The sequence below is a fragment of the Netta rufina genome (assembly GCF_964035555.1).
Source record: "Netta rufina genome assembly, chromosome: 26".
Lineage (NCBI taxonomy): Eukaryota > Metazoa > Chordata > Aves > Anseriformes > Anatidae > Netta > Netta rufina.
This window is the reverse complement of record NC_140150.1, coordinates 187250-207473: the sequence shown is the minus strand read 5'-3', so window position 1 is coordinate 207473 and position 20224 is coordinate 187250. Positions and strand designations below refer to the sequence as shown.

General features: G+C 40.2%; 1 protein-coding gene across 6 annotated transcripts; it reads right to left on the bottom strand.

The window, feature by feature from the left end:
- Window positions 1–48: 48 nt before the first annotated feature.
- On the bottom strand, window positions 49–20143 carry CSDE1 (cold shock domain containing E1). Of its 6 annotated transcripts, none has more exons than XM_084301887.1 (21): window positions 20063–20143; window positions 15950–16345; window positions 12865–13063; window positions 12108–12217; window positions 11653–11745; window positions 11013–11110; window positions 10775–10856; window positions 10304–10432; window positions 10006–10131; window positions 8776–8988; window positions 7685–7825; window positions 7438–7596; window positions 6731–6838; window positions 5694–5869; window positions 5243–5355; window positions 4608–4727; window positions 4163–4341; window positions 2898–3061; window positions 1814–1946; window positions 1273–1341; window positions 49–449 (listed from the first exon to the last, which is right to left on the bottom strand). In XM_084301887.1, the coding sequence occupies exons 3-20, from the start codon at window positions 13061–13063 to the stop codon at window positions 1294–1296; spliced, it is 2391 nt and encodes a 796-aa protein (XP_084158013.1). In that variant the 5' UTR covers window positions 15950–16345; window positions 20063–20143; the 3' UTR covers window positions 49–449; window positions 1273–1293. The 6 variants fall into 6 exon arrangements, with proteins under 6 accessions (XP_084158013.1, XP_084158011.1, XP_084158012.1 ...); XM_084301885.1 differs by having other exon boundaries at window positions 49–1341; window positions 15950–16034; window positions 16169–16345; XM_084301886.1 differs by having other exon boundaries at window positions 49–1341; window positions 15950–16031; window positions 16169–16345.
- Between the last annotated feature and the right edge of the window lie 81 nt (window positions 20144–20224).

Sequence of the window (20224 nt, the reverse complement as noted above, 5' to 3'; positions counted from 1 at the left end):
CGAGGGCGCGGCCCGCGCCGGGACAGAGAGGGCGGAGGCGGGGGGGGCTTGTCTCAAAATCAGTAAAACTTTATTCTATTTCCATTCTTTGCCATTAACAGAAAAAAATTGGAGAAAGCAATGTTTGTTTTACAAAGATAATGCATCTCCCAGAGAAGAAAACCCTAAATCGAGAATAGAGGTAACATGAAAAAACAAACAAACAAAAAAAAAAAACAACACAGTACTGCCCTCTATTCAAAGAAAGGAACTCCTGATCTTTTTGGTAAAGTAATACTTAGACCAATCATTCAGTTTTCTTGCTTGATAACGTGTGACTGGGAAAACGGGGGAAGGGGCGGGGGGGCGGGGGGAAGCACACAGACATCAACTATTTCACCTTGATGAAAGTCTCAGTACAGCTATGGAAAGCCTAAGTATTTATTCTTTTACAGTACACTGGGTGCCGGCTGCAAAGAAGAAAAAAAAAAGTATTCACTTCAGGCACAACTTCTTTCTTTGTAAATTTAAATCAGTAAAAGAAACTGGGTTTAGAAGCTGCAGTGTTCTAAGCAGCAGCAAATTTGTGCATTGTTTTAAATATATTTAAATTACCACACTGATGGCACACCTCAGCCTTATGAAATTCTGCACTGCATGTGTTTCAGAACACTACAAAAATAAGTCTATCCCAGAAAGAGACTTTCACTGAGCTCTAACACAACTTTGCTGTCTAAAGAACTCAAGTTAAATGAAATATGAAAACATGGTAACATCTGGCCATCAACTTAAGTTATCTGAATGCTCATACAGATTTTCTGTAAAGTTGAACTTACTCCACCCTCATGGTCCTCATAGTTTGAGCAGAGCGAGCAGAAGTGAGCCTTCCACTTCCACTTGGAAGGAAAGATACAATGCAATCGAGTACTAAGGCATAGTAAAATATCTTGGCCAAAATAACAAAGAAAGCATAGATAACTGTAGTGCAGAATTCCATAAGGTCTACCAGAGTAGAGCTGTCTATAATGTTTACTCACATAGGCAATGTAGATTTGCAGTTACCAGTTGCGTTAAATGCACCATTCAAAACAAGCTTCTAAAATGTGATACTATAAGGCGCCACCTTAAGTTCTCCAGAATGCAACTGTGCATAATTTTAAAATGGTTTCATAAATTTATTTTAAACATAACATGAGAAGGTGTTAAAACTGGTGTAATAGCTTCTTAAAATTTGGAAGGGATGAATAGGGAGATATTCAGTACCCTTCACCAGCCCCCACCACTCAGTCGTACTTCAGGTATTGGCTTTGTTGATCAGTCTATAACACCAGCTTGACGGATCTTTCTCTCTGCACCAAATCCCTGCAAGAAAAAACAAAAGCTTTTTAAGGTCCAGCACCACGCTGTAAGGCAAACTTGTTTTGTTCCAACCATGTACAGCATTGGAACATTTCTAATTCACCACATTTGTCTTCAGAAACAGAGACAGTAACAAAACAGGGTTGTGTGGGTTACTCCTTACAAATTAAAACCAGAACACTCATAAGTCCTAGCTTCATAGATTCCAGACACTTTATTCCTTCTGTAAATCAAGTGTTGACAAGACTTCTCATGCTCTACTGAAACCACAGCATACATTATCAACAGAGAGTATAGTGTCCCCAACTTCGGACCAAAATAGGCTCATCTCAACAGCAGGAGACTCATTTGTGATGGAATTGAAGTGGACACCACATTTCAAACAGTTTAGATTTCCAGTAGCAAAGACAATGCTATCCAAGTTAAAACGTAAACTGAAGTTATCCTGCAAGCAGCAGCTTTATATTTCACTTACCTTTGAGTTATCCGGTCCCTTGGGCTGACGAAGAACTGTTAGACGAGGAGCATTGGCATCATCCAGATTAATGTTCTTTAAACGATTAACAAGTCTATCAGGTCGTGGAGCAGCAACAGCCTTAGCGCCTTCACTGTAACAAAGTCAACCACATGGAGTACTGATGAATTCCCAGAGGTGGTGTAAACTACTAAATTCAGTCACTTTCCATATTAAGTCATTACCATGATCTGTCTTGTTTGAAAGCAGACCTGGATGACACCACAGATGTCTGCCTCAAAACCATTACTTTAACACACCACTAGACTGCAACAGCAGTAGATCAAAACAGTATTCTCATTCTCAAAGGGGGTATTTCTCCAGTAAGGGTGATGTAGTTACTATTAATGCATGCATGACAGTATTCCCTACTTTTCCGTTGCCTTTCACTACACCAATAAAAGGCTTGTGAGTTGCCAGCACACAGCAGCAGGATATAGTTATCCCTGAAGACAATGAGAACAGACTTTGGAAAGAAAAATTAAATATTATCACTTCCATGGCAACAGGAAGATTTCTCAGACTTAAGCAAAATACACATTTAAAATAAGATGGTACGATTTAGAAGTTGTTCAAAAGCACAAAAAAAAAAAAAAAAATCAAACACGTATCTCCCCTAGAAATGATGCCCCTACCTCCCAGTCAAAAAAGACTGAAAAACACCTGCTCCTTAGGGAACAACTGGAAGTGTTATGCATAAAGCATGAATTGCCATAGTCCAGGAACTTCATACAGAATTCCATCTGTTTTCTTATCATTCGTTAATTTCTGCATAGAAGACCATCCTTGCTATGGGGGAGCTTCTTAAAAAGAGAATAAAAGCAGAACAAGCTATCTGCAATTAAGTAAAGCTGAATTCTGATGCTGCAAAGTACTGTATGTCTTACAAGCGCTGGTATTTCTCAGATGAGAAGCTCCCACTGAAGCCAGCTGAAATTCAGAGCTCCAGTTCTAGGAACAGCTAGCTCAGTTTACACGTAGCATGCACACTCTACTACTGATGCAGGTAGTCTGCTAGATTAAAACAGTGATTTTAAATCCTCACCAGACACGCCACACGTTACAGGCACTGCATTTCCCTGTGCGCTGGTTCAGGATTACTGAGAACTCCACTTCATCCCCAGCCTGTAGTTCCACACCATCCTGAACTTCTTTGACATGGAAGAAGAGCTTTTTGCTGTCACCCACTTCATAGTTAATGAAACCAAACTGAAAACCAACACATCATATGGTTATGTCTTTCCCCTTGATCCAAACAGATGCAACAACACACAGTATTGCACAATTTAACAACTTATAGGGAAAAAAAAAAACAAAACAAAAAAAAAAAAAAAAAAAAACAACAACAAAAAAAAACAGGACTCCAAGGAGCCTAATGGAAGTGGAAATGCAACTTCTACACTGAACAGAACTCTACTTCTGGAAGTCTAGCCACACTTCTGGAGTTTCTAAAGGCACATTTAAACCCCAAAGCCTATAAGCAAGTTCTGAAAAATGCCTAAGTCCTGACATTTGAATTAAACAGAAAAAAAATCAAAATACATTGCTGCATATTCTTTTCTAAGACACCACCTTCAAAACTACGTAATAGAAACATTTTTTTTTTTTTTTTATAGCAGTGACAGACAAAAAAAGTTCGGTTTTTTTTTTTTGGGTGGTCCTGTACAGAGCCAGGAGTTGGACTTGATGATCCATGTGGATGCCTTCCATCTCATGATATTCTATGATAAAGCAATATCCAGCAAAACCCATCTGGCCTCTCCATAAGTAACTAGAGGTTAATGCTGCGGAATAACTATAGAAATGGACAGCATTCACAACACTTAGTTCTCTAACTATTCTGAGATGCAAATAACTAGGACAAAGGTCAAACTTCACATTTCAGGTAGACCACAATCATCAACTGCTTAATGCTGTGAACAAGCTTCTTCTAGAAGCAGATTAGGCTTTTTTTAAGAAACAAAACAAAAACAACTTTTTAATGCCTTCTTCAGCACAAACTAGTCAGATCAGTTTCTAAGACATCTCAATGAACACGACAGAGCAGCTCCTCAGAATCAGCCACAGTAAGAACTGCTGCTCCCTAGCACTGAAGCATCAGCTGATGTACTAGTTCACCTTTCCTGAAACCATGTTACACCCTGCACAAATCAGTAACTGGGTTTTATAAGCCTAGGTCCCTAGAACACAGTATAAAGCAATCCATTTGTGCACAACAAACTTCCTGCGTTCAAGTGCTGAAGCAGGTTTTCATCTACTGTATGCTAGCTCAAACACATGCATCTTGCCTTCAGAGCAGTATTCACTCACCTGATCTTTCACACATTCCACTGTGGCCCTGCGGAATGGTGTGATGTTGACAGCCATTGTCTGCCCATTTTGGCCAAGCACACAAAGCTGGAACTTAACTGTCTCCCCCTTTTGCAGACAGTCACCTTTGTTTGCCATTCCAACAATTCCAAATGGATAGAACTCCCCTTTCATCTCACCTTGAGGAAGAAAACATACATGACATAATTAAGAGTCTTTTTTCCTACCTGAGGGCATTTAGAACTTATTTCTGGTATTAGAAATAGTGTTTTTACTGTCATCTTAGTAGTGTGAATATAATCCTCAACACTTCCTTTTACATGTAATTTATTAAATTCCTACGTTTCACGTGTATCCAGGAAGAAAACAGTTATAATTTACCTTAGCTGAAGGACTATGTTTACTATACTTAAAGCAAGCCTCAGGTAAAAGCAGTAAGTCTTACCATCTTCCATGACTTCAATCATGCCCTGGTATTCAGTTTGTGTGGGATCTACACTGCGCAAAGGACGAATTACTTTACCAGAGTAAACGGTTGGATCGGCTTCTTCAGTGATACCATTCACTGAAAAGAAACAGACAGTGCAAGAATCAGGAAATTCTAGGTATACTTCTTTTTAAAAATAAAAAGTGACTGATTCATATTGACCACAAGCCTATAGTTTGCACCAGAACAAACTTACAACAGTACACGATCGCCCAGTAAAACCAGAACAGCTCTAATTCAGCAATATGTAGCGATAGCTTTTGTAATCAAGTCCACGCAGACAGTTCAAGAGCAGAAATTGAAGGGTATTAGCTTCTCATGAAACTACAGACCATAGAACCTGAAAAAGCACGCTGAAGGATTTTACTTCTCCTACCATTGCACTCCCAGCTCCCTTTGATCCGTCAATGTTGGTTAAGCATGCATTTTGCACCCCAAAATCCTTAATACCCACACCTGCAATTTTTCTTTGAGGAACAGCACAACTAGAATTACTAATTTTGCCACTAGGTTTCTCCTCATAGAATTGCAAACTTTAACTATCAGCACATCTCAAGGGCCTTTTAAGCAGAAATTACCAGGTAGAGTCTTACCTGCATGTGTTTTGTTCACCTTTTCTGCACTGACTTTGTTTCCTTTGCCTTTTGACAAACTGTATTCAACTGTGTCTCCAAGTTCCAGGCTATCAATATCACCACAGTACTCACTACAGGAATAAAATTATATGCAATTTTCCTTTAGTTACGTGACAACAGCGATGCTCATCCAACATTTACATAGGTTGATTAGAATCCTTTTAATTGACTCAGCATCTCACATTTTCAAGAAATACTCATTCAAGAAAGTGAAACTTCAAATACACTATTCAGTAACTGTATTTCTTGGCCTGGTATTCAGAGGCCTAGATCACAAAGAACATTGACTAACAGAAAAGCCTGAACCAGTCCAGCAGAGATAATCAATGGAACTTGAGAAATCTAAGCATATAACCACGTGAGGTCCAAGAGTTAAACAGTCATTTGTACAAAAAGGATCGTCATTCACCTGTAGTGGAAGAAGATCTCCTTATCATGATTAGCTGTTTCAATAAATCCAAAGTTATCTTTCAGGGCTGCCACATATCCCAAAAGCCTCTTGGAACTATAATTGCGTCCAAGCATTCTGACAGAAACAGCTGTTTGCAGACCAGTTCTCTTCACTTCACAAACGCTGAACTCAACCTGTTTAAGAGGTACATATCAATACTACAGACAAAACTCATCAACAACAAAAGCAATAAAAATACCCTACAACCCAGACAACTCATTTCAAGGCTGTGTAGCTGGAATCAACATCTAGGTTCTGCAGGAAAGCCATCTCCTAGCCACTATTCTCCCAGAAACATCTGTCAGTCACTGACATTTATTACATTCCAGAGAAGGGCAGAGTCAGTGTAACACCTAGAAAAGTGATCCAGCCTCTACTACTCTGCTTCTTTTGACCACTACATATAAAGTTTCTTACCTTTATGTGGTTTGCCTCTTTGCACCACACATCATCAGTGACCCACAGTGAGCATGTACGTAGTTTGGCTCACTCCTTTTATAATTTTAAAAGCAGTAATCATTGCCTTTCTGCAGTACTCCTGCATGGCTCCTGAACATTAAGTTTTCAGGCTGCTCTTCCAGATCTATCAGCTTTTTCCCCAGTCACTATTTCCCTGGCCATTTTGCTGCTAAGGAAACATCCTGCTTTTTCAACATCCATCTCATTGTCTTTATGCTAACCTCCTCTTGATTATTCACAAGTGGAGTCAGTGTCTTTATAAGCAAGGCTAAGAATTTTTTTACTTATAAAATGTATAATTTACATAGCAAGACAGTATTTTTATATATGTGTCACCAGGTTTTAGAATATACTTTCTTAGCCATAGAGAAGATTAAGCCACTCAAACCCAGGCCAGAATAAAAGAAAAAGTTGACTCCTCAGGTGCCTTGTCCTTCATTTAAGGAAGGCAACAAATTCAGTAACAAGGCAAAGAGAAGCTCTCATCTTGAAGTGCACGAAAAAGTATTCCCCAATGGTATACTTAATTATATTGCCTTATCTCCAATCTGTGGATTAGCAGATCCTTCCACATCCTTGGCCTGGTAAGGAATGGTCAGTTTTACTCCACAGTCATCATAAACAATTATTCCATCCTCGGCTTCCTAAAGACAAGATATCAAGATTCAGCAATTAGCGTCTTATTTATTATCAAACAAGCTTACTACATATAATTTAAGCACTGCTCTTCGCATTTGTATTGCAGCAACTGGTAAGAAATGCAGAACAATGAACTCTGAATAAGATCAAAAAACACAGGCTTCAAATGACATAACCCTGTCTAGTAAGAGCCAGAATTTACTTTTTTTTTTTTTATTCTCTAAAGATACTATTCCTGTGAAGTATTTATGGAAAGTTTAATTATTCTATCATAGTTTAAAGCAGCAGAACAAATAGAAGAGGCACTTCTCCAACCCTAGAACTTTAATTTCAACCATTTCTAGCATCTTCTGCAGTATGAGGTAGAAAGAGGATCTTCTCATCAAGTTCTTGTAAATTACCCTCAACTGCATCATCATTAACCGTGCTCTTAGTATCTCATTTCACAGAAATTGGTTTTCATTGAGTGCTGTCATTAGCAATTCAATGCAGTCCATATTTATGTATGATAACCAGTGCTTCAGAATGTTCAGTTACAGATTTAAAAGCAGCAGCCTTAGTCTGCAAAGCCAGAAACACAGCACAGCTGCTTCTTGCATACTACCTTCTCTTTGCCTTTATTAGGGCTAGTGGCTTTAGCTGGAGTGGCTTCTTTGTCTATAGTGCCCACAAAACGGTGATCTGATTGGGTGTGGAAAGAAACCGTGCCCTTCGGAAGTTTTTTAATCCTAATAGCATGATTTCTTTGGGCAGACAGCATATCCTGAAAAACAAGATCAATAAGATCTTAGACAGGCTGCATGTTAATGCTTTTGTGAAATCTTAGTTTTCAAAGAAATTGTACCACTCACAGGAACCACAGTAAACTCTACTTCATCAGAAATATGGAGTTGGTTTCCATCCATAATTTCACTGAAGTGAAAGAACATACGAGCATCCCTGTCAACACATTTAATGAAGCCAAAGCCATCTCTCATCGCTGCGATCACACCCTGAAAATAACCAGAGGGACAATTAGTTTTGCTACACATACATAACATTTGTCTGTAATAAGATAAAACTGTGGAGTACATAATAATCTGAACGTAAAGCTCCAATCCTACAAAAACGCTTCTTAATATATGCACTTCTCTGTGAACTGTAGTGCTCATGGTTACAGCCAGCCTGAAATTCAAGCAAACCCCACTTACCTAGATTCCTCAGCTCACTCTCTTATTCATATGAAGTAGAAAGTGAAGCAGAAAAGATGAGTTTAAGCCAATAACAAGGACTACAGTCAAAGAACCTGATATTACTGCTACCCATACACAGGTTAGTTTTGTCCAGCACTTTTTACAGGAATGAGATATTCTTTAATACTGACCTGCACATCTATCTCAGTCACCTTCACCCATCAAGAGCTGCTCTGCATATGACAGAACTTAGCTCTTTAGCATCCTTCTGTTTGAATCTCAGGCAGAGATTGTACAAAGAACAGTAAGACCAAAATTCAGAAGCCGAACACATTATCTCCCCCGATTCTTAAGACTTTTCACTGCCTGTACCAGAGAATTCTCAAGTTCTTCCAGTTTTCCTAAGGAACTGGAATTACCTACTTAGACTCAAGACCATTAAAGCTTTTAATTGTTCAAGACTGTGTTACTGATGTGTCTGCTATAACCAGCTAGCAATCCACTCCAAGAAGGCCAATTAACCTTTACTTTTCTTATATAATTTCATTTACTGAGTAGTTAACTTTTTATTTTCATAAAGGAGAAGTGTACAGAATTAATTCTGGATTTTCTACTATTTAAGCACAGTCTCGGAAGAGTATCTGACTTCAGAAAAGGCAATGAAAGAAAAGACATTAGTGATTTTCACATTATGTTATTGAGACAACTACCCCAGTTTTCACCTTCATTCCTTCCCCTCAAGAAATAAAGACTTAAAAATAGATACTTGCCATTTCCCTAGTTTCATTAGTAAACTGGAAAGTATTTGGGAGAACCTCTATATTGGTGGCTCGTTCCAGTTTGTCACGCCTGTCTGTTGAAATATTGAATCGAACGTGGTCACTTTCCAGCAAAGTCACCTTGGATTTTGTATCTTTGTCTCCAAATGGAAGTTCTTTAGGAATCACAAAGTCAACTTTGATGCGGCCAGGTAACGGATCATTCTAGTGGACAGAAAAACGTAACACAAAAGTTTAGTTCACCTACGAAGCTCAGCATTCAAAACTTTATATAAGCACTTGGGAAAACGCTTATTAAGCAGCACAGTTTCATTCCCACGTTTGAGGTTGGAAGGCATCACATCTGAGTGACTGCTCCTAAGATTACAGTGGCATTACTAGAATTTAATTTAGTTTCTCTCTTACCTATTAAATCAGCAGTTCCACAGACTTCAGCTTCACTGCAAACAGAATAGTTTGCAGAAACACTACTACTAACAGGTGTACTGGACAACACCAAATGCCTGCTTGATTCTATCCACAAGGCTTCATTTATAGCATTTCTAATTTGCAATTTTACTGCGCACACCAAAATACAAGTTTTTTTGTTTGGTTGGTTGGTTGTTTTTTTTAAGTACTAAACAAGTATTGCCAAATAAATAAAGAATCTATTTTGAGAATTAAGTTCAGGCTTTCCTGTTAAGTGTTCAAGAACACCTGCTCCACACACACATGCACAAAAAAAAAATCCACCAAACACAAAACAAAACCCAGAACTGGCCTAAACACTTAAGATAAGTGGTTTCATGTACACCCTTCCCTAAAAGCCAAACATTAAAGGTCAAGTCATCTCTGTCAAAAAAAAAACAAAAAAAACACTTCATTAACTGATCACAGGAATCCATAAAACACATTTTCTTCCCTTTTCACTATGCTTTTGCCTTTAACATACAGCCTTAGGGGAAAAAAAAAAAAAAAGTCCCTATTTTTCAGTTGGAAGTATTTGAAAGATTAAAAGACAACACACATTGCACAAGGTACACTATCATTTATTACCCTAATCCCTGGTCCTTACAAACTTTAGAAAAATTTCTTACTGTGACTGCTGTCAATGGTTTTTACAAGTTAAGCAGTCTTCTACTCTGACATGATGCTCACATAGTAGACTGTTACAGAAAAAGGGGAGCTTTCTCTGCTTGAAATCCAATACATTATTTCACAAACTTAGATACTGAAATGCACCTGATTTTTGCTGGGTACTTTTGGAATTACTTTGGTTACAGTTCCTTCAAAGTGTTCAATGCTGATATCTTCAAAAATAACAGTTCCTTGTGGCAGCAGTCTTACATCTGTTGCAACTTCTTTACCCTGAAAGTACAAAGCCAGTTAAATATCCATATTGAAGTGGTAAGGCAACAGATTATTTTCCTATGAACTTCCTCCCCTCCCCCTTCTTTTTACAAGCAAATTTGAAAAAACAGAGAGATGTCCAGTTGCACCCTAGGATCTCATCTTCAGTTTTTACTGGATTTCGTCTTACATTTCTGTCTTTGATTGTAAACTCCACATCATCACCAGGCTGTAAGGCTTCTAGGTCACCTTTAAATTCACTATAGTGAAAGAATATCTCCTTCACGACATCACCCCTCTCAATAAATCCAAAGGCTTCCTAAGAACAGAACAAAGTGTTTAATAAATTGCCAAATCAATATACCATCTTACAAGTTCTAGCAAACACAATACAAGATTATGCCATCCCAGTACAGCAATCTCATTAGTGCATACACCTTAGACTACCACAACAAATATATTAAGGGAAACAAACAGGAGTTCCTTTGTTTTCAAGGAGGTTATTAGTATCAAAGATTAGATATTTAAACCATTTCACCCAGTTGACCTTCACACCTCCAAACTCTTAATAACACTTAATGCACTGAATTTACTTAGACTACCACTTTTCAGAGAAGCATTTAATCTTCAAGTAATATTTTGAAGCTAAAGCATCACTTACTTTCATGGCACAGACTACTCCTTGACAGCGGGCTTGTTTCTTTTTTAATAGCATAATGTTACGAGCACTTACAGCACCAGTACTAGAGGGAAGAAGTAAACATAATAAACCTGAAACACTTAAACTGGAGAAAAAATAAAATCTTATTTCATAATGACATTTCAGCTCTTAGAACAGGCATGAAGCTGCCTGACTACTAAAAGAGAAGTATGAGATCAGAATTGTAATACCAACTTACTGTTTATTTGTATCAATTACAAAGTTTATTTTATCTCCTGTTTCCAGCTGAATATTTCCTTCAACATCCTCTGGGGTGTAAGTCAGGTAAAACACTTCCTGTAAATTAACGTTGACTAATATTACTCTACTTGCAAAATAGTCTATCTGAAGAATTATTAACACTTTTCAGTGACAGTAACTGCTATTAAAGAAATTAATTTACTAAGAAAATTGAAAATGATCAAACACTGCATGCAAAAACATACTTTCTTCCAGTGTTGTTTTCCTAAGTCCATAACAACCAAGTTAAATTGAAAGGTATGTACATGGCTAACTTTAAATGTTGATTTCTACACTTTCAAAGTTCAAACTAAGAATACACGAATGTTACGTAATCAAGCTTTGTTCAGTTTTAAAACTGAAGAACAACTGAACTATTTGGTTCCATATTAAATTCTCCATAGATACAGGTGGGCAAGCAAGCTGTACAATTAATGTATTTGCTTGTAGCAATTACCAAAGTATGCTTTTTATTTTTTTCCCCCTTCTAATAACTACAGTTCTTAGGACTATCAATTGTCTCCATTGCGTCAGATTTTTTGCTCATAGACCATAGTGACGGATCAGTCAAGAGTTCAAATAAAATACATAAGCTTTACCCCATTACGTTCGTAGCATACACTCCCTGTTGGACTCTGACCCGGGGCAGCTGGAGATTTACTCTCTAAATTGTGAGGAACAGCACACACAACCTACCAGTCAAAAAAAAAAAAAATCCATTGCTAGTCATTTCAGGAGCAGCATTGTTGAAAACAGAATGAATCTCAGTAGCCTCTATTATACATTCAAGGATGCAGTTCTAGTTTTAACTCAACAGGGAATGCCTTGCTGTAACGTTTCAACCTTATAGAACACCTGTTGACTTGAAGAACTGTTTGGAGCAAAGCAACAGGTCATGCCAAACCTCTGAATTTCTAACAGAGTAACAAAAATAGATTTCGCTATAACTGAATACTGTATGCAGTTAATGTGCACACTAAATGAATCTGTCATTCCTGAAGTAAAGGATGGAAATTGTGTGAATTGAAAATAGACATTTATCACAGGCACTAACTTGTCCATTTATTCGCTCTTCAGGTAATATTTCTGGTTTGATCTTCACCAATTTAACAGCAATGGGTTTTCCAGTTCGGCGATCAGAAGACACCTCAAATTCAACATCGTCTACAAAATAATCAAACACAGTAATGGCATTATATACATTTTTTTAATCCCTAATGGTTACATCTGATAATTCACTGCTTGTACCTCAACACAACAAAATAAAACTCAGGTACTTTTGTTACCTAGGAAGGATATGCTGTTTGCAGAACTTCTCTGCTTATTCCCTCCTTTTGCTGAAGAACCATTCCACTGTAAAGGCTTGCCCAGCAATACTTCCTCTCCCCTTCCCTCCTGCTCACCATATAACAGACCTCACACTGAAGGAGTTCAGACTACGTAACATTGTTATTGAACAGTTTATAACCTTAATTGCCACATAGATCAGTGGCAACCTCCCCGTTCTGCAAAATGGTCAGCAATCTTAAAATGAATTATTAAAAAAGTAGTGAGGCACAGTCTTACACAGTCTAAGCACTTGTTTCTTAGTCGTGTAACTTTGACTTAACACTGCACCTTTTTCCAGAACAGCCACATTTGTATTAATACAAGCTGTAGTAAAGATCTTTCACCAGGAGTGTGAGATTAATTCAATCATCTTTTTAGCCCATCAGGAGCAACAGAACACATCTGTTAATGCCACAAGATAAAAAGGTTTTCTACCACAAGTAAAGACTGGTCTTCACTTGGTCAAAAAGCTGCCTAATTACCTCCTACTTTGAGCTCCTGTAAGTTGCCATTATATTGTGAACAGTGGAAGAACAGTCTAGCTTGCCGTTCTGAACACTGAATGAATCCGTAAGAGGTCAGCAGTTTTTCTATAACCCCAGTCTCACGCAGTGCTGCCGAAGTACCATTGGGGTACCCGTTGTGTCCATTGTTGTGGAGAAGGTTTGGATCAAAGCTCATCTGTACAAAAGAAAACATAGCAAGAACAAAAAAAACAAAACAAAACAAACAAAAAAGCATGCTACTTAAGTCTCTCCATAAACGCATAACAGAATAAGACACACAACAGCTTGTGGAATTTACTGTAACAGGCAAACTCTAACCATTTTTAAAATACAGTAAGAATTCCAAAACTGTCTAGCTCTTGTAAAACAGCAATTCTTAAATTCAGACAGGCAACAGAACATAGCCAGAAATAAAACACTGAAATAAAGCCTGCTTAGACCAAAACAAGCTTATGACTTTCCTAAGTACATCTCAGAGAAAGCACTCCTACATTCACCATTTCATATCAGACAAGCCTGAAAACACCTAAAACACCTGTTCTTCCAAAAGAAAAAGGAAAATACCAGTCCTCATGCCACTGTACACAGCAACTTCTCAGCAGAAGTCAGCTTTCAACCATGGTTCCCACATGGTTCTAAAAAACTACTGGTAATAATCTAATGGTAAAACTATTAAGAATAACCCATGCGGTTTTATTTTTCCTGGAACATTTCCACTTTCATACTACTGTTTACATGTTATTTAAAGTTCCACTTGAAAATGATGTTATACCAAAACCTAAGAGGTATTTTCACTCATTTTGTTTTGCAGGAGTGTCATTCTGACGTGAAAATGTCTATAAAGCTTCCAAAAGAAAAAGAGATACTTCATAACTGTCAAAACCTCAAGGGAATGAGGGTATTCTATTGCAGCGTAGAACCACAGCACCAGCGCAAGGCAACAGTACAACCTGGCAGTTTACAAATATCAAAGAAAATATGTACCTGCTACATGAACAGCTGCTTCGCAAGCAAATTACCAATGGATTTTATTGCCCCAGCACTCATACTGTTTGGGAGTTCAGTAATGCACTGTGTTACATAAGGTATTGTAGAACAAGACAAAAAAATGCAGTACTGTCTGTTAAGAGTGGTGTGATAAGCTACAGTGTAACAGCCAAGCAGTTACCCAATCAATTTTAATCAATACTGCATTCCTATTCTACAATTATGAGAAGTCAAGGTTTGGGGGGTATCCTGAAACTGTGGTAACGGGCATAAATACTATTATATGCTCAATTAGGTGTAAAATACCAACGTATCTGAAAATACATTGAATCAAAGACATGACCCCCGTAGAGAACCATTGGAAACTCCAGTCTACCTTCCTCCCCAAAGGCCTCATGCCAACGAGAAATGAGGGCAGCCAGCCTGTTGTCTAGCTCAGTCTTGAAAACCTCCAGTGACCTAGGTTCCACCATCTTTCTGGGTAACCTTGTGTCAATGTTGTTATTTGCTCCCAGCAAAGAAGTATTTCCCTTATGTCCAGACTAAATTGTTTAATGGACAAAGACCACAGGAACTGCACCTTTTTCATGCAGTAGATCATGTTTAGAGGACACATTTTCTCATAATATCTAATTTAAAAGAACACTATACCAAGCTGCTAAGAGCTGCACATTACTCCCTGCCAGCATTACATATGAACCCTCATCTTTTGAATAAGGCAACCCCTAGGACATCCGATTAAAAAGGAAGATGCCCCTGTGGAAGACAACAGCTGATGCGTTTCATTTTAAGCCACCCTAGAGTTTGAAATACTTTTCCAAATTAAATTAGTACTGCAAAATGGCTGTGGGAAGGGAACAAGATGTATTATTAAACCTTTTCACAAAAGAATGGGTTAATGGTCTTGCCTATTATGAAAGCTCAAATCAGTGTGACAAATGCTTTTTGTCAGTCATGGATAAAATGGTCTTTTCACACCTCCAGTGCTGGCTGAGTACACAAACATCCCCTGCTACAATGGCAAAGAAATTAAGTAATAGGTTACGACTAAAGGTACATCAGTTACAGGAAATAACAAAAATCTACCTAAGAAACAAGTTCAGAATAGCATAGCTTAGTGTTAGAACAATACTATTATCTCTTGCTCAAAGATCATCATTGCACGATGCCATCTGAACACCCTGGGTTTAAAGGAGAATTTATCATTTTAGCACAAAGCAACATAGTGGGTCTTCGATCAACTAAAGCCTGACAACTTAAGTTCAAGGAGAGAGATACTCCTCAGGGTGGCACTAAGATTTGCTGCAGAGGGCAAGGCATGGCATAACGTATCAGCAGTCTTTCCAGACGCTTGTCATATTGCCACAACTGTTCAATGCTGTAACAGAGCACAAAATAGCAACAAAAAACCTACACGCACCAATTCTGGTAAGTGAATAAAAACATAAAAACAGATAGAATTATTGTCACAAAACTGTTCTCTAAGAAACATCTACCAGGAGTACTGTCACAAAAATTGTTAAGAAACTTCTAGGAATAGCCTACAAGATAGGTATTAACGTACAAACAAGACTTGTTCAGACTTGAAATATAATGGTTATATACTGGACCACAACCACCTGGCTGTGCTGTTCACTCACAACAGCTCACTCCCATTTTTAACACAGCTCATTAGTCAATTAACAAGAGTAAGAGCTATGAATATAGTTCAGCAATACAAGTACTTAGAAGAAGAGAAAAAAACTGTGCAGTAAGATGGAAAGGAAGCTAAACAGAGATTACACAAACTGAGGAAACCAGTAGTTTTGGGAAAAAAAGAGATTGAAATCACACCACTTTTACTAGAATAGAGAAACATTAATAACCAGCTAAGGTTATAAAACAAGTACTGTTAAATAGAACTATAACACGAGTAATATTAATTCATCATACTACAACCAAATCAACATTGTGACAGAACTGTTAAAAAAAAAAAAACAAAAAAAAACAAACAACAAAAAATAGCCTTCTGCTAATAACCTGTTTCCAATTAAGTTTGAAAGAATGTAACTCTTTAAATAGCACATGCACCAACCTCGCAGTGATATTCAAATATTGCACTTTCAGTAGTATTAGCTGATTCTTCTGTTTCAGCACGAAGTTTCAAAGGATGAAGACTGCTATTTGACAGAGAGAGAGAGCACGCAAGAGAAAGTGATCTATCAAGCTAATAAAGAATACAAGTGCTGCTGCCCTGGGCAGTTTCAACACAGCACTGGAGAAAACAAAGACTACTAGCAGCGTTGGGACGTGCTTTTTTGAAGCTGTTGAGTAGGCACAAACTTCTGGTTTCAGATCAAGCCTTGTATCTTCAGTGTAAGTTTCCTCTTCTTTGGTCTTGAGTTGTTGTTACGATGTGGTATATTCTTTTCCTGATCTGAACTTGAAGCAGCAGTTTCAGGTGGTAAATTCTGTTCTGTTCCACTTCATACTGGAAAGAGAAAAAAGACACACACTAAGAATAACTTTAACAGAAACTATACAGCCCTAGCTGTTCCTATGAATAGGCACATATCCTCTACCTTAATGCTACAGGTTTGATCCACACTAGGAAAAGCCGTCTTACAGATGTATTTGGCGTTCCCATTTTCAATTTTGGTTTCCCAAGAAACTCTACCTCCAGCCAGTGATATGCTATTTCTAATTTTAAACTCTTCAGATGCAGTTACACATTCCAGGAAAGGCCCCAGTTTGTACAACTAAAACAGCAACCTTTTTTCTTTTTGATGAATATCAGCATCATTTAATACACGATGTAGTCCTATTATTGCTACCAATAGCTTTATATGGGTACAGCCCCATAATTAATCAACAAGAACTTGCACACACTTTCAAAATAGCCACATGATACAAAGAGGAGATGAACTAGGATTTCCTGATGATTTTTGTTCTGAAAGGTAAGTCAAAGACCAGCAAAACCCTTAAAGCACCTTTAGCTTTGTATGAAAATAAACAAGCTTCTGAATTATTCCTACAGATGCTATATTCCTATTCTACACAGACCATATGCATGCCAGCACAGCTTGTAAAATAACCACAGAGTCAATCTCTGGCCTTCTTAAACCCCTGTTTACAAACCGTTGATGAAATATAGAAAATATTTGTACAGATAACATAACACAGAAGCCTCTCCCCAACAGCAACTAGATTAACACTTATCTCCTAGTGTTCTGTGGTACCACTTTGTGTTTTCACGGGAAAGCAGCTTAGACAGACTGCCACCTACCACATGAAATAGAAAGCTTATGAAGACAACTACTTTTAAAATAATATTTAAAAAAAATCAAGCTTTATTTTGAGTTTGTTACTTACTTAGTAAATAAATAAGAAAACAGGGGGAGTGGAGATTTTTGCACATAAATCCTGTTAAGAAGCAACATAGCTGTGAATCTATGGATAAATTAGCATGTTACAAAGCAATCTAAAAGCACGAATCCCCTGAGCATATAACTCTTCCTGAAGTCATTCCACAAGCTCCGCAATGAATGAATAAAAATATGGACAAAGCCTATTTCCCCACTGTAGTTAGAAACACAATTTTTCATTTTACAATGAGCTTTGAATTTCCTTTAGTGAACTGTGAAGCTGGAACAGTCCACTTAAAAAACAAAAACCATGAATTTAAATGAACACAAAGACATTTTAACACTTAGCACAGTGAATGCTGACTGCAGTCAGCCACTCCAGATAAACACTCTGAACCTTCAAAAGCATACAAAGGACGCATGCAAATTCACCAGCTGGTTTTCACAGAAATTTATATTTCAGCTATCTCCCCTCCATATAAAACATCTTCCTTTAGCCATCAATCAGAACTACTTTGGTCTGCATTAAGCTTTCTTGTCACACCACACATACACAAGAGACTAAATGTGAAACTGAACTAGGGCAGAAATCCAACTGCAGGTACAAAGAAGTATGTGGCGTAAAAGGTTTGCAGTGAAGGACTAAACTATATTAATAAAGTGAAATAAGAAGATTTACAGCTAATACAAAAATAATAGAATTGCTAGGTTTTTCACACACCTCTTTACAAGATTCAAACAACCTTTATCACTATCTCTTTCACGATAAAACAAACATTCCCCCAAGTTCAACAGAAACGAAGCAGGCACACACCACACCATGGGAACTGCAGAGAAACGTATCATCTTATTATTAAAACACTTCTCTCTCACTTAGTTAGACTAATATTGTTAGAGCTCTACAAGAGCTACTAGTTAGATCAAACTACATTTCACACTTCTGGGGCATGGAATGTATTATGTTTTCAGAGAACAATCAAAACACCTGTCTGCCCAAAGATGACTAAAACAAATGTTGCCAGGTAATGGCATAAAGATTAAGATTTTCCCTTAAAAGCAGGTTTGACTCATTTACTACATTCACTATGTTTAATCATTCCAAAAAAAAAAAAAAAAAAAAAAAGGAAAAAAAAAGGGCAGAAGAATGAAGCAAGCTAAAGTCAAGAAAAAAATGGAAAATGGGTGTGTGCATCTGCTCAAGTTTTTTACTTTCTAATTCAGCTACTATAAATACTCCTCCAAATGGTAAACACCCTGAGCAACTGCCCAGCCCCTGGGTCACAGCGGACAGTGCATTTCTGTATTTACAGCTGAACAAATTAGTGCAAAGGCAACGAAGAGACAGAGCTGGATTAGTCCTGTTCTTGGAGTCTTTCTGATGTGGATTTTGCTAGATGACAGTAAGTCACACGCAGTTGTTCATACCTTGAAATCTATACAGCCTAGCAGTAAAGACTGCCAGATTAGACGCTTTGATTCTCATTTTCTTCACACAGACAGGTATGTATCTGTGAGAACACGTATTTCACAGAATTAATGCAAGGGCTTCTAGATGTAATCCCCTCTTATGTATGATTAAATTTAACAGAGATAAAACTTTGCATTTTTATTATGAATTCACAGCTCAGCTGCTTGATGACACTGGGAGGTAACGCCATTGCACATCTGAGGCGGTTATCAGATGGAAGTACCGAGTATCATCTCTTGAACACTCCAACCAAAATACGACAGCAGCGGTATCGGCTACCTGGTATTTACTAGATTACTGAACACATCTACTTAAAAAAAAAAAAAAAAAAAAAAAAAGAGCTACAGCGAAAAAAATCCAACGCCAATTTAATGCTTTTGGTATCATCGATTGAAAAGAAAAAAAAAATAAAAAAAAGTATCAAAAGCAGAGCTCGGGGAAGGGCCCCACGCCCGCTTTAACCCCGCCGAGCAGCACCGAGCCCGCCCCGCACCGCCGGCCTCGGGGCGCCGCCAGCCGCAGGAGGCGCGCACCAAGATGGAGGCCGCGAGCTCCGCCGAGGGGCGGCGCCAGGAGCCCCGAGCAGCGGCGCGCCGGGCGGGGGCAGCGGGCAGCACATCGTCGCGGGGGCTGCCGAGGGGCCGCGCCGGGCTCGGCCGCAGCGCTGGGAGGGGCCGGGGCCGGGGCCGCCCTCCCCGCACACAAAGGGGGCGATGGCGGCCGCTCCCCGCACACAAAGGGACAGGGCCGGGGCCCGGCTCTGCGGCGGGCGGGGCCGCGCGCGGGGCACGCCGGGAGCTGCCGGCCACCGCCATCGCCCCCCCCTCCTCGCGGCCGCCCCTCCCCCCAGGAGGCCCAGCGCCGAGGCCTCGCCCGGGGCCTGCCGGGACCCGTAGTCTCCCCCCCGCGGCGCCCCGGCCGAGCCGGCGCCTGTCGCCCTGCAGCCCCCAGCAGCCCCCGCGGCGCGGCACGCCGCGCGGCACGCCGGGAAAGCGAGTTCCGGAGCCGCCGTCGCCGCCCCGCCCCCGCGGCCGGGCGGGACTCCGGCCCCCCGGGGCCCCCGCGGCGGGGCCTCCGCCCGCGGGACGCCGGGAAACGTAGTGCGCGCGCCGCCAAGGCCCGGCGGCCCCCGGCCCCCCGTCGCCGCGGGCCGCGGCCCAGCGGGCGGCCCGTCCCCGCCCCGCGCTCTCCCCGCTCGGCGCGGCCGACGAGCGGCGCGGGGCAGCCTCCCCCCGCCGGGCCCGCGGCAGCAGGCGGGGCGCGAGGCCGGAGGCGCCTCCCGCCTCGCTCGCCGCCCCCCGGAGGCCCCCGGTCCCCCCTCGCTCGCGCCAGCGCCGTCTCCGCCGCGCCGGGAGCCGCCGCCCGCCGCACTCACCCCCCCAGCTCAGCGCCCCCGCTCCAGCGCCGCCATGAGCAGCACGGCCCAGCACGTAGGAACAAATCCCGGCCTCTCGCGAGAACGCGGGGCGGAGCCGCGCCTGCGCCCGCAGCGGCCCCAGCGGTCGCATGGTGCGCATGCGCGCCGGGCACCAGGCCA

Excerpts from the sequence above, each read along its gene's own strand:
- CSDE1 (XM_084301883.1), bottom strand. The coding sequence starts at position 13,063 with ATGAGCTTTGATCCAAACCTTCTCCACAACAATGGACACAACGGGTAC. Across the intron at positions 1,947-2,897 it reads TGTAACGTGTGGCGTGTCTG|TGAAGGCGCTAAGGCTGTTG; the intron begins GTGAGGATTTAA and ends ACTTTGTTACAG. Across the intron at positions 1,342-1,813 it reads AGGGACCGGATAACTCAAAG|GGATTTGGTGCAGAGAGAAA; the intron begins GTAAGTGAAATA and ends TTTTTCTTGCAG.